Source organism: Vombatus ursinus, unplaced genomic scaffold, assembly GCF_900497805.2.
Source record: "Vombatus ursinus unplaced genomic scaffold, bare-nosed wombat genome assembly UNPS02012602.1, whole genome shotgun sequence".
Classification (NCBI taxonomy): domain Eukaryota; kingdom Metazoa; phylum Chordata; class Mammalia; order Diprotodontia; family Vombatidae; genus Vombatus; species Vombatus ursinus.
This window is the reverse complement of record NW_020952380.1, coordinates 2,978,132-2,991,721: the sequence shown is the minus strand read 5'-3', so window position 1 is coordinate 2,991,721 and position 13,590 is coordinate 2,978,132. Positions and strand designations below refer to the sequence as shown.

At 37.8% G+C, this 13,590-nt stretch overlaps 1 protein-coding gene across 1 annotated transcript in view; it reads right to left on the bottom strand.

Moving 5' to 3' along the window:
* NUP43 (nucleoporin 43) overlaps positions 1-5,814 on the bottom strand; it is a 29,841-nt gene extending 24,027 nt beyond the window's left edge. Inside the window, exons 1-3 of the mRNA XM_027857968.1 lie at positions 5,627-5,814; positions 2,535-2,657; positions 1,027-1,104 (exon numbers count right to left, since the gene is read on the bottom strand). Of these exons, the coding sequence (XP_027713769.1) occupies positions 1,027-1,104; positions 2,535-2,657; positions 5,627-5,746 (321 nt within the window). The 5' untranslated portion in view covers positions 5,747-5,814. The remainder of the gene's footprint in view (positions 1-1,026; positions 1,105-2,534; positions 2,658-5,626) is intronic.
* Positions 5,815-13,590: the final 7,776 nt, after the last annotated feature.

The following is a 13,590-nucleotide window of genomic DNA, read 5'->3' as shown; positions in this document are numbered from 1 at the left end:
AGTAATTTTTTTAGAGTAATCATGTTGTTGCCAGAAATTACATGATTTCCCACAAATAATGTCATTAAGAAAATAAAAGTCATAGTTTACATTATTTAAATGTTTCATTCTTGACTTTACTAAATGTGCCTATCATTAAGATGACCTGCATGGGAAGAACAAAAATTTCAACAGGCTTTCTTTTCTAGCTATAAGCTGTATAAGACTCTATGCTACTACATGAAGCTACAAGTTTTTCTCATCAGAGTGTCCTTTATTATTTAAGGTCAACAAACGAGTTAGATTTTTTAAAGGGGTATTCTGTACAAAGGTTTGTCACTGTCTCAACACCTACCCTTTAAAGTAAAAATCTAGGTGCTATTAGTAGAACCAAAGAGATCTTTTCATCCCTTATGGCAACTGACATAACAAGTGCTCTTATTTTCTTTGAGAAAAAGAGATAGAAACTATAAAGGCAAAGTGACATTATTCTAGTTACTGACTAAAATGACATGTTATTAAATTTAAATTAGTAGAACTTTCATTAATTAATGGTAAAAAACATCTTAAAAAAAAAAAAAAAAAAAGACTGGGTCTACCTCTCTCAACCATGCTGGATCTGCAAGAACCTAGTCATGGGCCTAGTACCACTTTTACTGGCACGGGAGCTTTAACTGGCTTTGTTTCCTGCCTGGGCCAGTGTGCCCCTCCTTGGGCAACTTGGTTGCCCCCTTACTTAATGCCATACTTAGTTTGGACGCCCAATATCGGCTTAGGCCAATGCATTTCAGAACTCTAAAGCTCAAAAGATCTTCCAGTCTTAGATTTCCTGATAGCTGGAATTATAGGTATGCACCACCATGTCCACAGAATATTAGCTTTTGAGAAAAGTCTACACTAATATGAACACTTTTATAATTTTTTGGCCCTTCAGGTTTTAGGATTACAAAGTGTAATTCCTTACTCAGTAGGGACATATTTACATTTTAACCTATAAACCCTAAGAATAATTTTTAAAGTTCAATTTTTGTATAAAATGCTATTTACCTGATTATTTGGATGATGAAGAAAAATTGTTACACATCCTGTTGATGAAGCAGCTACAATTCTTTCCTGGTCCAAAAACTAAGCAGTAGAAAAATCCTGCTCATTACAGATTCAAAATATTAGTAAAGGACTATACAATTTTACCTAGTGATACACTGCAATTTTAAACATAAAAGAGACAATGATAACTTGTATAACACTTTATGAAGTATGTACTTTCAAATATATTATTTCATTTTATTCTCACAATTCAGTGAGACAGGCCAGGCAGATGTTATTTCCAATTTATAAAGAAGGAAACTGAGGGGCAGCTAGGTGGAGCAGTGGATAGAGCACTGGCCCTGAAGTCAGGAGGACCTGAGTTCAAATCCAGCCTCAGACCAAACACTTGACCCTAGCTGTGTGACTTCGGGCAAGTCACTTAACCCCAACTGCCTTACCCAAAAAAAAAAAAAAAAAGGAAACTCAAGCTCAGGCAGCTAGGTGGTTCAGTGGACAGAGCACTGGGCTTGGAGTCAGGAAGACCTGAATTGAAATCTGTCCTCATATGCTTAGCAGTGTGAGTGACCCTGGGCAAGTCACTTATGTCATGCTTGCCTTAGTCCACTAGAAAAGGAAACAGCAGACTACTTCAGCATCTTTGCCAAGAAAACCCCATGGAAGGGGCAGGTAGGTGGCATAGTGGATGCAGCACTGGCCCTGGAGTCAGGAGGACCCGAGTTCAAATCTGATCTCAGACCAGACACTTGACACTTATTAGCTGTGTGACCCTGGGCAAGTCACTTAACCCCAAATACCTGACTAAAAAAAAAAACACAGAAAAAACAAAAGAGTCAGACACGACTAAATGACTGAAAAACAACAAATTGAAAGACAGAGAAATTAACAAAATTATAAAGAAATTATTTAAAAGTGGTTTTTTGGAGGGTGGAGTGGGGTAAATCTGAACCCACAATGTCATCATCAAGGAAAACTCACAGCATAGAAATTCTTACATATGCAAATTGGCAACACAGAACAGCCGCTACTGAATTGTTCACTGTCCTAGAAACAAGATTTGAACCTGGTCTTTCCAACTTTAAAGGCAGCTCTCCATCCTTGGAACCTTGTTGCTTTCCATGTAGTGTTTTACAGTTTATAAAACACTTTTCTTAGGACTCGGTGAACCAGGCATGGCATGTATTATTTTATAGAGGAGAATAAGGCTCAAAGAGGCTAAAATCTTGTATAGTATATTATAGGAAACCAAAAGTATTCTTTTGCCTATGCCAGTTCGAAACAATTGCACCTTGCCTTTCCTTATCAGTAAGTGCAAGGTAATAAAAGCATGCTGAAAAGTTACTGTACAGACAAAAATATTAATTGTGATAAATGGATGTTTACATAAATTTGGGTTTTCTTAAGCCATTCTCAATCTCAGAAAAGTGAACAATAGCCTGGGCCATATGAATATGTATTTAGAGAAATAATATTTTATAATATTTTAAGTCTTAAAATGTCTAGGTTACCTGCAAGTCCATTACATCACCATGATGTTTGATGTCACACAGTAACTGATGATCTCCTTCAAACCCTCCATCAGTGCTCAAGTTACCAAAATCTCCAATACACCAGAGTGAAACACTGTTTTCCTGTAAATTAGTAGCATTTTTATGTTATGACAGATTAAGTCCACTTTATAAAATGACAATCATTCATTTCAAATATACTATGTTTCACTTTTGGATTATCAATTATTTGGTAACAGTTTAAACCACTCAAGTAATTTCCAATCTGTAGGAATCCTAGGAGGTGGGAGGTTGGGAATGGGGCAAGTAACTATTTCAGAAGGTCCATGAATATATATGGGGAACCATTCACTTATCATTATGTATTGTCTCAGTTGCTGACACTAAGAAGACAACTATTATCACAGAGGCATGGAAATTATAAAGGAATTTTCATTTACTTAAGAAGACCATTAAGCATCTTTGTTAAGTGGAGGGCACTGTAACAGGCTAGGAGCAAGCACAGCATAGAGATAAGAAGAAAATAAGAAATGATGCCTGCTTTCAGGTTTATATTTGAGATCACATGTAGAAAAATAACTATAAGAAACAGAGTAAGTACATAAGAAAGTTACTATTAAAACAAACACACTGAGGCACTATTGGTGGAGTTATAAACTGGTCCAGCCATTCAAGAACACGATTTAGAAATATGTCCAAAGAATTAAACTGTGTATACCTTTTTACATCGGGATAACACTATTAATCTTACGTGCAAAAATATTTAAAGCAGCTATTTTCCTGGTAGCCAAAAATTGGAAACTAAGGGGTGCTCATCAATAGGAAAATGGGCTGTAAGAAATGATGGAGGGGGCAGTTTCACAGAAATATGGGAAGACTTGTATGAAATGATGTAAAGTGAAGTGAAGAGAGCCAGAAAAACAATTTATACAAGTTTTTTTTTTACATATAAAAATTAACAATTTGAAAGACAAGAATTCTAATTAAATCAATCATTCACCATGATTCCAAAGGATCAATGATGAAAAAATATATTTATCTCCTGAGAGTAATGGATTACATATGCAGAATGATACAGATTTTTAGACATTGCCAAAACAGGAATCTGTTTGGCTTGACAATGCATTTTGGTCACAAGGTTTTTCTTCCTCCACCCCCATCCCCACCCCTATTCCCAGGGTGAGGTGGGAGAGAAAATAAATGCTTATGGAAAAATGTATTTTAAAAAGTTATGAATAAGTTGCAGTCAGAATTCATTGAAAAAAGGGGTCATTTCTGGCTAGGAGATTTAGGGAAAGCTTTATAAAAGAGATGGCATTTGGGTGGGCCTTCAGACAACTCACAGTTGGTTTACAAAACACTTTCTCCACAAACCCTACAAGGTAACTAAGGCAAGGATCAGCATGTTTGAGTGGAACACAAATTATACAACAAAGGCTTACTGGAACCTACTGTGTATAAGACACTGTGGTAGGCACTAGAAAATAAAGTTAACCCCTCCGTGAAGGAGCTTATAATGGGAGATACATATACACAGGTAGCACAGTATATATAGTGCCAGGCCTGGAGTCAGGAAGACTCCCCCTTCCTAAAGTTCAAATCTGGCCTCAGACTAGCTGTGTGACCCTGGGCAAGTCACTTAACCCTATTTGCCTCAGTTTCCTCACCTGTGCAATGAACTGGAGAAGGAAATGACAAACCACTCTAGTATCTTTGTCAAGAAACCCTCAAATGAGTCCTTCACTAATGAAATGATTCAGTAACAAAACTATGTACAAGGAAAACTTTGTGAAGACAATTATAGGAATAAAGTTGGGAACTTCAGCTGGTATATGAAGGTCAAACCAAGCTACAGAATATTTTGACTTAATTTGATCAGCAATGAGAAAATATCAAAAGCTTTTGAACAGTGCAGTGATGTGCTCTAGGCCAGAGATCATCAGCTTCTGAAGCAGAGGAACAAGGACCTGGGGATCTCTCACACACTTACTGGGTTGACACAGTCTAGTCCAAGTGTTTGGTGTCCAGAACAATGCACTAGGAATCCTACATAACAGATTCTCCTCGTTTTATACGTAAGGATACAGAGACCCACACAACCTGCCCAAAGTCACACAGGTAGAGAAGCATTAGAGAGAAGCGTGCTCCCCCATCAAGGGGACCTCTAGAAGTCAGGTCAACAAGCTTATTAAGTGCTCACTATCCACCACATTCTACACTAAGTACTAGGAATATTTAAAAAAAACCCAACCCTCAGTCCCTGCCCACAAGGGGCTAACATTCTAATGAGGGTGACAGTATGCAAACAAGTTTTTAAAAGTAAGATAAGCTTAAGATAAATTTCTAAGTAATCTCAAAGGGAAGGCATTTTAGAAGGACTAGGCAAAAGAAAGAGCCCTCAGGGGCCTATGTAGCTAGCTAGTTATCTGGGGATTAACTCATTGGTGAGTAGGGGTTGGGATAATGACCCCCACGGAATTTATACATTTCTTTTCTTTTCGGCTAGGCAATGGGGTTAAGTGACATGCCCAGGGTCACACTGGTAGTGTTATGTGTCTGAGGCCGCATTTGAACTCAGGTCCTCCTGAATCCAAGGCCGGTGCTCTATCCACTGCACCACCTAGCTGCCCCCTAATTTATACATTTCTAATAGCAAACAATAGGAAGGCAGCAAGCACAGTGAAATTGCTCTGACGAAGAAGCGTAGGGATGAGAAAGAGCAATTAAATTGGAAGTCGGAGAACCTGCGTTTAAATTTCTTACTGGGTGGCCTGGGGCAAGAAGCCTAACCTCCCTGAGCCTCAGTTTCCTCATCTGTAAAGAGAGCGGAATTGCAACGGGTGACATCTAACATCCCTCCTGGTTCTGTTATCTATGACGGGAGTAGAGAGGGTCCTTTCAGAATGGGCCCAAAGCAGAGAGCGAGAAGCTCGTGGGTTGTCCTGCGTGCGTGGGTAGAGTGGTGGGCGGTGGAAGGGGGTGGGGTCGGCCGGGCTCCATCGAGAAAGCACGAGGATAAGATGCGGCGGGATGGGAAGGGGGAGCGGACTTGCGGGAACCTGGCAGCCATGACACAAGGGAGAGGAGGATACCTCATTGTCCCAAGAGCCGGTGGCGAAGGTCTCGGCGGGCTGCAGACTCCCGGGGGGCACCGGCCGCCAGCGGGTTTTGCTGATCTTCTGGGACACAAACTTGGCAAAGATCTCTTCCATAGCTGAGAGGCCGCAACTCTACCTCGCGCCCAATCCCTGGGCCCGCCTCTTCCGGCCTGCTCGCCCACATGCCCGGCATCCTGATTGGTTACGAAAAGACACCGGAGACGGCGACCGAGGAAAGACAAACTTCTTTGGTAGGCTCCGAAAGTCATTCGATTTCTGGGATGTGGTGGGGTGCTGGAAGCCTTGAGGGTTTGGGGTGGAGGGCAAGATCCTGGGACTGCCCTTCGGTTGGTTCTCCGCTCTCCTTTTCAATTTTCTAGTAGATCTTCATGCCAATTGTCAACTTTGTGAATTTAAAAAAGCACTCCCCTTCTCTTCCTCCCCCCCTTCCCCATATACCCTGTTCTCACTTGGGAGCTCTCATTGTAACTTTTAATTTACATTTTAATTAGGGCACGATGGTTATTAAAATCCAGGAATGATTAGGTGTTTTTGAAAGTAAATACCCATTTAATGCGAATCTCCAAAGTATATTTTCATAATTATTTGTTTCTTTCTGTACTTTGACTTTGCTGTTCACCTGCAAAAAAAAAAGGGGGGGAAGGTCTCCCACTGTTTATTAAATAAACTTTACCTTCAGTGGCTTTGTATTAGCTACAAGAGAAAGTACAATTCCCTTTTGTGATCTTCAAAGCCCTCCCCAATCTTGCCTCAAACTGCTACTCTAAACATCTGGGTCAGACTCCCTTACAGGCATCCTTTGCATAAAAAAGACTGGGTTTGCTTAATATACCCTGGAAGTCTACCCTCCCTCACTACTGTCTAACTGGAGGAATCTTTCCCATCCTTTAGGAACAGAACAGATCAAGTCTTATGTCCCAACATAAGTGAACAAAAACTGCCCTTACTCCCTTAAGGCATCAAAACCAGATGAACTATATCAGAGTACTGAAAAAACTGGTGGGTGGGATTGCTGAGATAGTCAATAACCTCTGAAGCATGGAACAAGTTCTGCAGGAATGGAGGATAAATATTCCTTAGTCTTCAAAGGAAAAGAAAAGGATAGAATCTACTAAGAAACTAGCAAACTTGACTTTATAGCTAGTATTTATATAGTGCTTTAAGGTTTAAAAAACACTTTGCAAATATTATATTTGCAAATTCTATCTCACCAGCCTAACAACAACCCTCTAGGCACCATTACTATTCCCATTTTACAGTTAAGGAAACTGAGGCAGGCAAAAATTAATTGACTTGCTTCTGAATCTGGATTTGAACTTATATTCCAGGTCCAGCACTCCATCCATTTCACCACAAAGCTGCCTAAGTGACTTCAACTCCTTACACAGTTCTAAAAATGTGGTAGTTGACATGTAGAAAAGAAAGCGGAGATCACAAAAATCCAGTTTTGATTCATCAAGGTCATTCCACATTAATGACACAGTTTGGTAGATCAGAGGAATGCTGTAAACGTACTTCACCTAGATTTCTGCAAAACATACAATAAAGATTCTTATGCTAATTTCTGGATAAGGTAGAAAGATAAGGGCATATAAATTAAGCAGATTAGGAACTGGTTTAATGATTGGACCAAAAAAAGTAGTTATCACTGGTTCAATGTCAATCTGGAAAGTGCTTGGTCCTGTGTTTTTTAACATTTTTATCATTGAGTTGGATAAAGAGGTAGATGACATGTTTATTATATAATTTGCAGGTGGCACAAAGTTTGAAAAAATAGCTAACAGTGGATGAATAGAGTCAGCATTCAGAGTGATCTTGAAAGTTTAGAACACTGAACTAAATTTAATAAGATGGAATTTAATAGGATAAATGTAAAGACACTTGATCTTTTTAAAAAAATCGGTTTCACAAGTAAAAGGTGGGAGAGGCATAACTAGACATCAGTCCATCTGCAAGAGATCTGGGAGGTTTTGTGTTCTGCAGGTTCAGTAAGAGTTAATAGTAATGTGGCTGCCAAGAAAGCTAATGAAATCTCAAGCTTCATAGATTGGCATAGCATCCAGAATTAGGAAAGTAATAGTTTCACTGTACTCTGCCCTGGTCAGACTACATTTGAAGTATTGCATTCAGTTCTGAGTGCCCCATTTTAGAGTGAACATTGATAAGATGGAGAATATCCAGAGGAAATTAGCCAGAATAGTGAAAAATCTTGAGATCATTCTCTAAAGGTAAAAAACTGTGGGGAAGGTTAGCCAAGAGAGGAAAGATTTAGAGAGGCCATGCATGACAGCTGTCTTCAAGCATTTGAAGGGTTATCATGGGGAAGAGGGTTTAAATTTCTTCTTCTTGACCCTAGAAGGCAGACTTGTAGCAATGGGTAGAAGATGCAAGAGAGGCAAATTTAGACTTGATATAAGGAAAATCTTCCCAACAATTAGAGCTATATAACAGTGGAATGGGCTACCTCTATAAGTAGGAAGTTCCCTCTCCCTGGAGGTCTCCAAGCAAAGGCTGGTTGAGTATGTTGAGAATGAGAAAGGATTCTTATTCAGATACAGGTTGGATTAGATGGTCTCTGAGAATATTTACAACTCTGTGTTTCCAATTCTGATGTCTACACGAAAGCTCCTTTTTATATAAATTATCAAATGTAATCATGTACTCAATGTACAGTATTTATAGATTCATTTAACACACCATGTAAATGTGAGTGACAGGGCTACTGCAGTTACTATAGTGACAATGCAGACTCCAACTGTGCTGGAGTGGATAGAATAGTGGTTTTAGTATCGGAAGAACTGGGTCGTGATCCTGTAACATTTTCCACCAGGGATTGCATCTTTTCAGCCATACAATTGACTGAGATGTTTAGAGAATACACGACCACCATGTGTATTGTTTGATTCCAAAAATGACCCCAGGTTAAGAATTCTTGGACTAAATGATGTAGAGACTAGGTAGGTAAGTGACATACAATAAGAAGTAATGGATAAATTGTAATCCATTTCAGTGGTGTTTGAGACTAATCTTGAAGGAAGCCAGAGATCCCAAGCAGCAGAGGTGAGAAGGAAAAGCATTCCTGGTTTGGGGCAACAGTCATTGCAAAGGCACTGAGATAAGAGATGAAGTGTGATGTGAAGAACATCAAGAGCCAACTGGCTAAATCATAACATGTATGAAGGGGAATAATGTATAAAAAAAGACTAGAAAGATAGAAAAAGACCAGAGGTGAAAAACTTTAAATTCCAGATATATTTGGAACTTATATTTGTTCCTAGAGCTAATAAGGAACTCCTAAGGTTTATTGGGGGAAGGCAAGGACTAGTACATTGGTCATTTTCCTTATTCATATAAGGTCATAGGCAACATTATAAATGGTTCACTCTTGCCCTACTCTCTCACAGTTAGGCCTGTTACCTTTTATATCCCTTTACCCCTCTAGTCTTCTACCCCGGGACTTAATAAACTTTTTCCACTTGCAACCCCTTTTTCCCCAAGAAATTTTTACATGATCCATGGTATACAGGTATATAAAAAAGGTATACAAATCAAACATTTACTGATAATAAATCATAAAGAAATTTATTTTAAAACAATTCTTTAGTATATGTATAATTTTACCATTTATTAAAGATGAAAACAAATTTGCATACTAATGAGATAGATGTGCTTGTTTATTTTTACATGAAGAATTAAATTTTGTCAGAATATTTGATACTGCAGGACATAGAGTATGTTCAACGTTTTTCAGAGTTGATTGATATTTTGATTTTATAACTGTCAATGCTGAGAATGCCGCTTCACATAAATACATAGGACAAAATGGCAGGGCCATTTCAGAAATTGTTGGAAACTCTGTCCTGATCCCAAGCCAAAATTCATTTCACAATTTTTTTAGGAAACTCAAGTTTTAAACCTGTGTCATCCTTTATAACTGGGCAAATTCTTCTTGAACTTATAATGGCAGATGACTGATGTTTTTTATTTCAGTTGAGTATTGTTTATGAACCCAATTTAGTTTTTTAGAATCAAAATTTGAACAGAAGTATTTCTGAAACTGTCTCCAGGCACGTCAGATGATCAATTATAACTCTTACAATTAAATCTTTAGGAAAGTTATTTTCAATTATAAAATCACCTGTAGTTGTAAACATTTCTAATGAACCATTTTCCACCCTATTCTTCCATATGTTAACTTTTTTAAGTAAAACTTTCAATTTTATCTTTTGACATAAATATGTTACAATTCTTTCCTTGAAGACACATGTTTAAATCATTGAGTTTTTCGAAAATATCTAACAAATAACACAGTTTTGAAAGCTATAAATCATTACGAAAGAAATTAACAAAATTGGATTTTTGCTCAGTCAAAAATATAACAACTTCATCTTTCAATTTCAATAATCTGTTTAAACTTCACCCTCTTGAGAGGCACCTTATCCCTACATGTAGTAATAAGCTTCTGTAACCAGAGTCCATGTCTTTCCAAAGGTTTGAAAACAAACAACTGTTATGGGCGTGACTTTTAATGGAAATTATATTTCTTTGTGCTCAATTTAAAAAACTGACCTTCACACTTACATACACATACAGTGGTGATGGTGGAGAAATATTATTAAAGGGCTTTTTGTTTTTACTTGCTGCAATTAAACACTTATGTTTTCTATAAAAGGAGATAACAGCAATTTTAAAAATCAAACATTCTTTTTTTAAAATTAATTAATTTTTAGTTTTCAACATTCATTTCTATAGGATTTTCAGTTCTAAATTTTCTTTCCTTTCCTCTCCTCTCCCTTCCCCAAGATGGCGTGCAATCTAATATTGGGCTATTAAACATGTTTCCACTTTAGTCATGTTGTAAAGAAGAATTGGAACCAAAGGAAAAAAAAAACCCACAAGAAAGAAGAAACAAAAAAAAAAAATAATATGCTTCGATCTGCATTCAGACTCCATGGTTCTTTCTCTGGATGTAGATAGCATTTTCCATTTTGAGTCCTGGGAATTGTCTTAGATCCTTGTATTGCTGAGAAGAGTTAAGTCTATCAAAGTTGGTCATCACACAATGTTGTTGTTACTGTGTACAGTGTTCTCTTGGTTCTGCTCACTTCACTCAGCATCAGTTCATGTAAGTCTTTCCAGGTTTTTCTGAGGTCTGCCTGCTCATCATTTCTTATAGCACAATAGTATTCCATTACATTCATATAGTACAACTTGTTCAACCATTCCCCAATTGATGGCCAAGAATTGGAAATTGAGAGGTTGCCCACCACAAAAAGAGCCTCTCTAAATGTTTTTGTACGTGTGAGTCCTTTTCCCATTTTTATGATTTCTTTGGAATACAGACGTATATATTGCTGAGTCAAAGAGTATACACAGTTTTATAGCACTTTGGACATAGTTCCAAATTGCTCTCCAGAATGGTTGGATTAGTTCACAACTCCACCAACAATGCATTAGTGTTCCAATTTTCCCACATCTTCTCCAACATTTATCATTTTCCTGTTTTGTCATGTTGGCCAATCTGATAGGTGTGATGTGGTACCTCAGAGCTGTTTAAAATCAAACATTCTAACAGAATACAATCCAAAGATATACTAATTTGATACTTACATGCTGAGATATGATGGTAGGAAAATATTAAAAGTATTTTGTAATTAAACTATTATGTCTCTGTAAGAGCAGAAAACTTTCTATGTACAGTAAAACCATTGCAATTCATAACATACCATAATGTCAAATCTGAGTCAGGGTGTTACTGTCAACGTTTGTTGGCATTGCATGGTGTAATGGCATGTGTAGTGCAAAGTGTGCATGTTACGTGTTTAGAACCAAGGCTGCAGTGAAGTTGCCCGATGCAAGATGGTCAAGAGCTGCCAGAAACGCCTCGGATTCATTATGCATTTGATTCTGAATTAATTTTTGGTCATTGCACGTTCAGAAACCTTTTACTGTTGCCAAATTTTTTGCTACCCCCACATAGAGTTATTGGATCCACAGTTTAAGAATCGTTGTACCCCACCTTTTCTCTAGTACCTTGAAGAAGTTAGAGGGTGCCTCTCTTCTCTGCCATTGTCTTAAACCCCCACTAATTGTATTCTTCTCATTTTTATGGGCACAGTGACTATCACCCCAGTTCCATTTAACTACTTAACATCAAGATTAGCTTTTATAAAGGGATATTTACTTCAAAGATATAACTAGAACAAATATACAAACATTTTTCCCAACACCTTGGAGCCATAATCCACCCCCTTCCCCTACCTCACCTTTGATTCTGAGAAATGTGTGGGGGAATTGGGGTCACTAGGTTAGTTCAGTTCCTATACAGCATTAGTCTCAGGAAATTCAAGTCCAAAGTTCTACTGATCCCCAGAGCTTTCTCCTCAAAGCTTAACTGTTGAGCTGGCTACAAGATCCTTGCTTAGATTTCTGGATTCCAGGACCCCACTGTGGTTCACCCTCTTGAGTCTGATTAAAGACTCTACCCCCTGTACCTAGAACAGAAAAAGGAAGAAGGAAAAGTTCCAAACTCCAGGACTATTTCTTGAGGCTACCTGGGCTAAAGTGGAGAGCAGTCCTTAGAGACCCTTTGCCTTTACCTCTTTTTAAAGAAACCAACAGTTCTAACTACATGCCAGTGGAAAACAACAACAATTCTTTTCTAACCACATGGTAGGCCAATGAAGAATGTCTATACATGCCCCAGTCTTTCAGTATCCAGAAATAGGTACCCTAGCATCTTCCATGTGGGTGATACCATCTTAGGAATGCTTGAAACCCCCATTACAACAGAAAGAGAAGGTGTGAATCAGTTGGGATCTGCATAGTTGTGGAAAGTACCCACATTGATGAGATCATGGATCCATTAGATTATTGAAGTATTAAGATATATTGAAAATTGATTCCTCAGTATACTTAAAATTGTATAACCTTCAGCATGGGTTTTCTCTGTATATATTTAGTATAGTTCAATTTCTCTTCTCAACTTTATTTCCTTGAATGCCATTTCTGTATACATCAGGCACTGAGGTTTGGAAAAGTTAAAAGTCAATTGTGTAATTTCCACTGTAAGCTGTGATAAAAATAGGTTATTAGCTAGAACTACTACTACTACTACTATTACTGCTACCGCTACCGCTGCTGCTGCTACTGCTGCTCTTACATCTACTACAGGTGTCTGGAGGTAGCAGGGCATGGCTGATAGAAAACTAGAAAACTTGGATTCAAATCTTGACACCTACTGTTTGTGTTGGGCTACACAAGTTATTTAACCTCTTAGTGCTCCAGGCAACTTTCCAAGACTATATAAGTTGTAGAACAGAAGCCTATCCGAGCTGAGACAGAGAATTTTCACTCTAGAACTTCCCTATGTCAATGAAATGACAGACTCAGTTAAAAAGAAAATTGTGTGCTCTAAACAATATTTGAAAAATTTTCCCTATATTATTTTGCACAGGATGCTTCTCACACATGATGAGATTATAAAATGATATCACAAAATTGTGTCATGGTTAGCAAAGCTTTTTAGCACTAAATATACATGAATTTTAAAAAATTAATATATTTTATTTCTCCCCCTCAATTACATGTTAAAACAATTTTCTTAAACATTTGGCTTTTTTCAAGCTTTGTGTTCCAAATTCTATCTCTCCCTTCCTCCATCCCTGTCCTCCCCCTCTCTCAATCCAGTATAGGCTATACGTGTGCAATCATGTAAATAATTTCCATATTAGTCACTTTGTACAAAAAGATTTGAATAAAAGAAAAAGATTGAAAGAAAGTGAAAAATAGCATGCTTCAGTTTGTATTCAAACAATATCAGTCCTTTCTCTGGAGGCAGATAATATGCTACATCATTAGTCTTTTGGGATTTTCTTAGATCATTGTATTGCTGAGAATAGCTAAGTCATTCACAATTCTTCATCCAACAATATTGC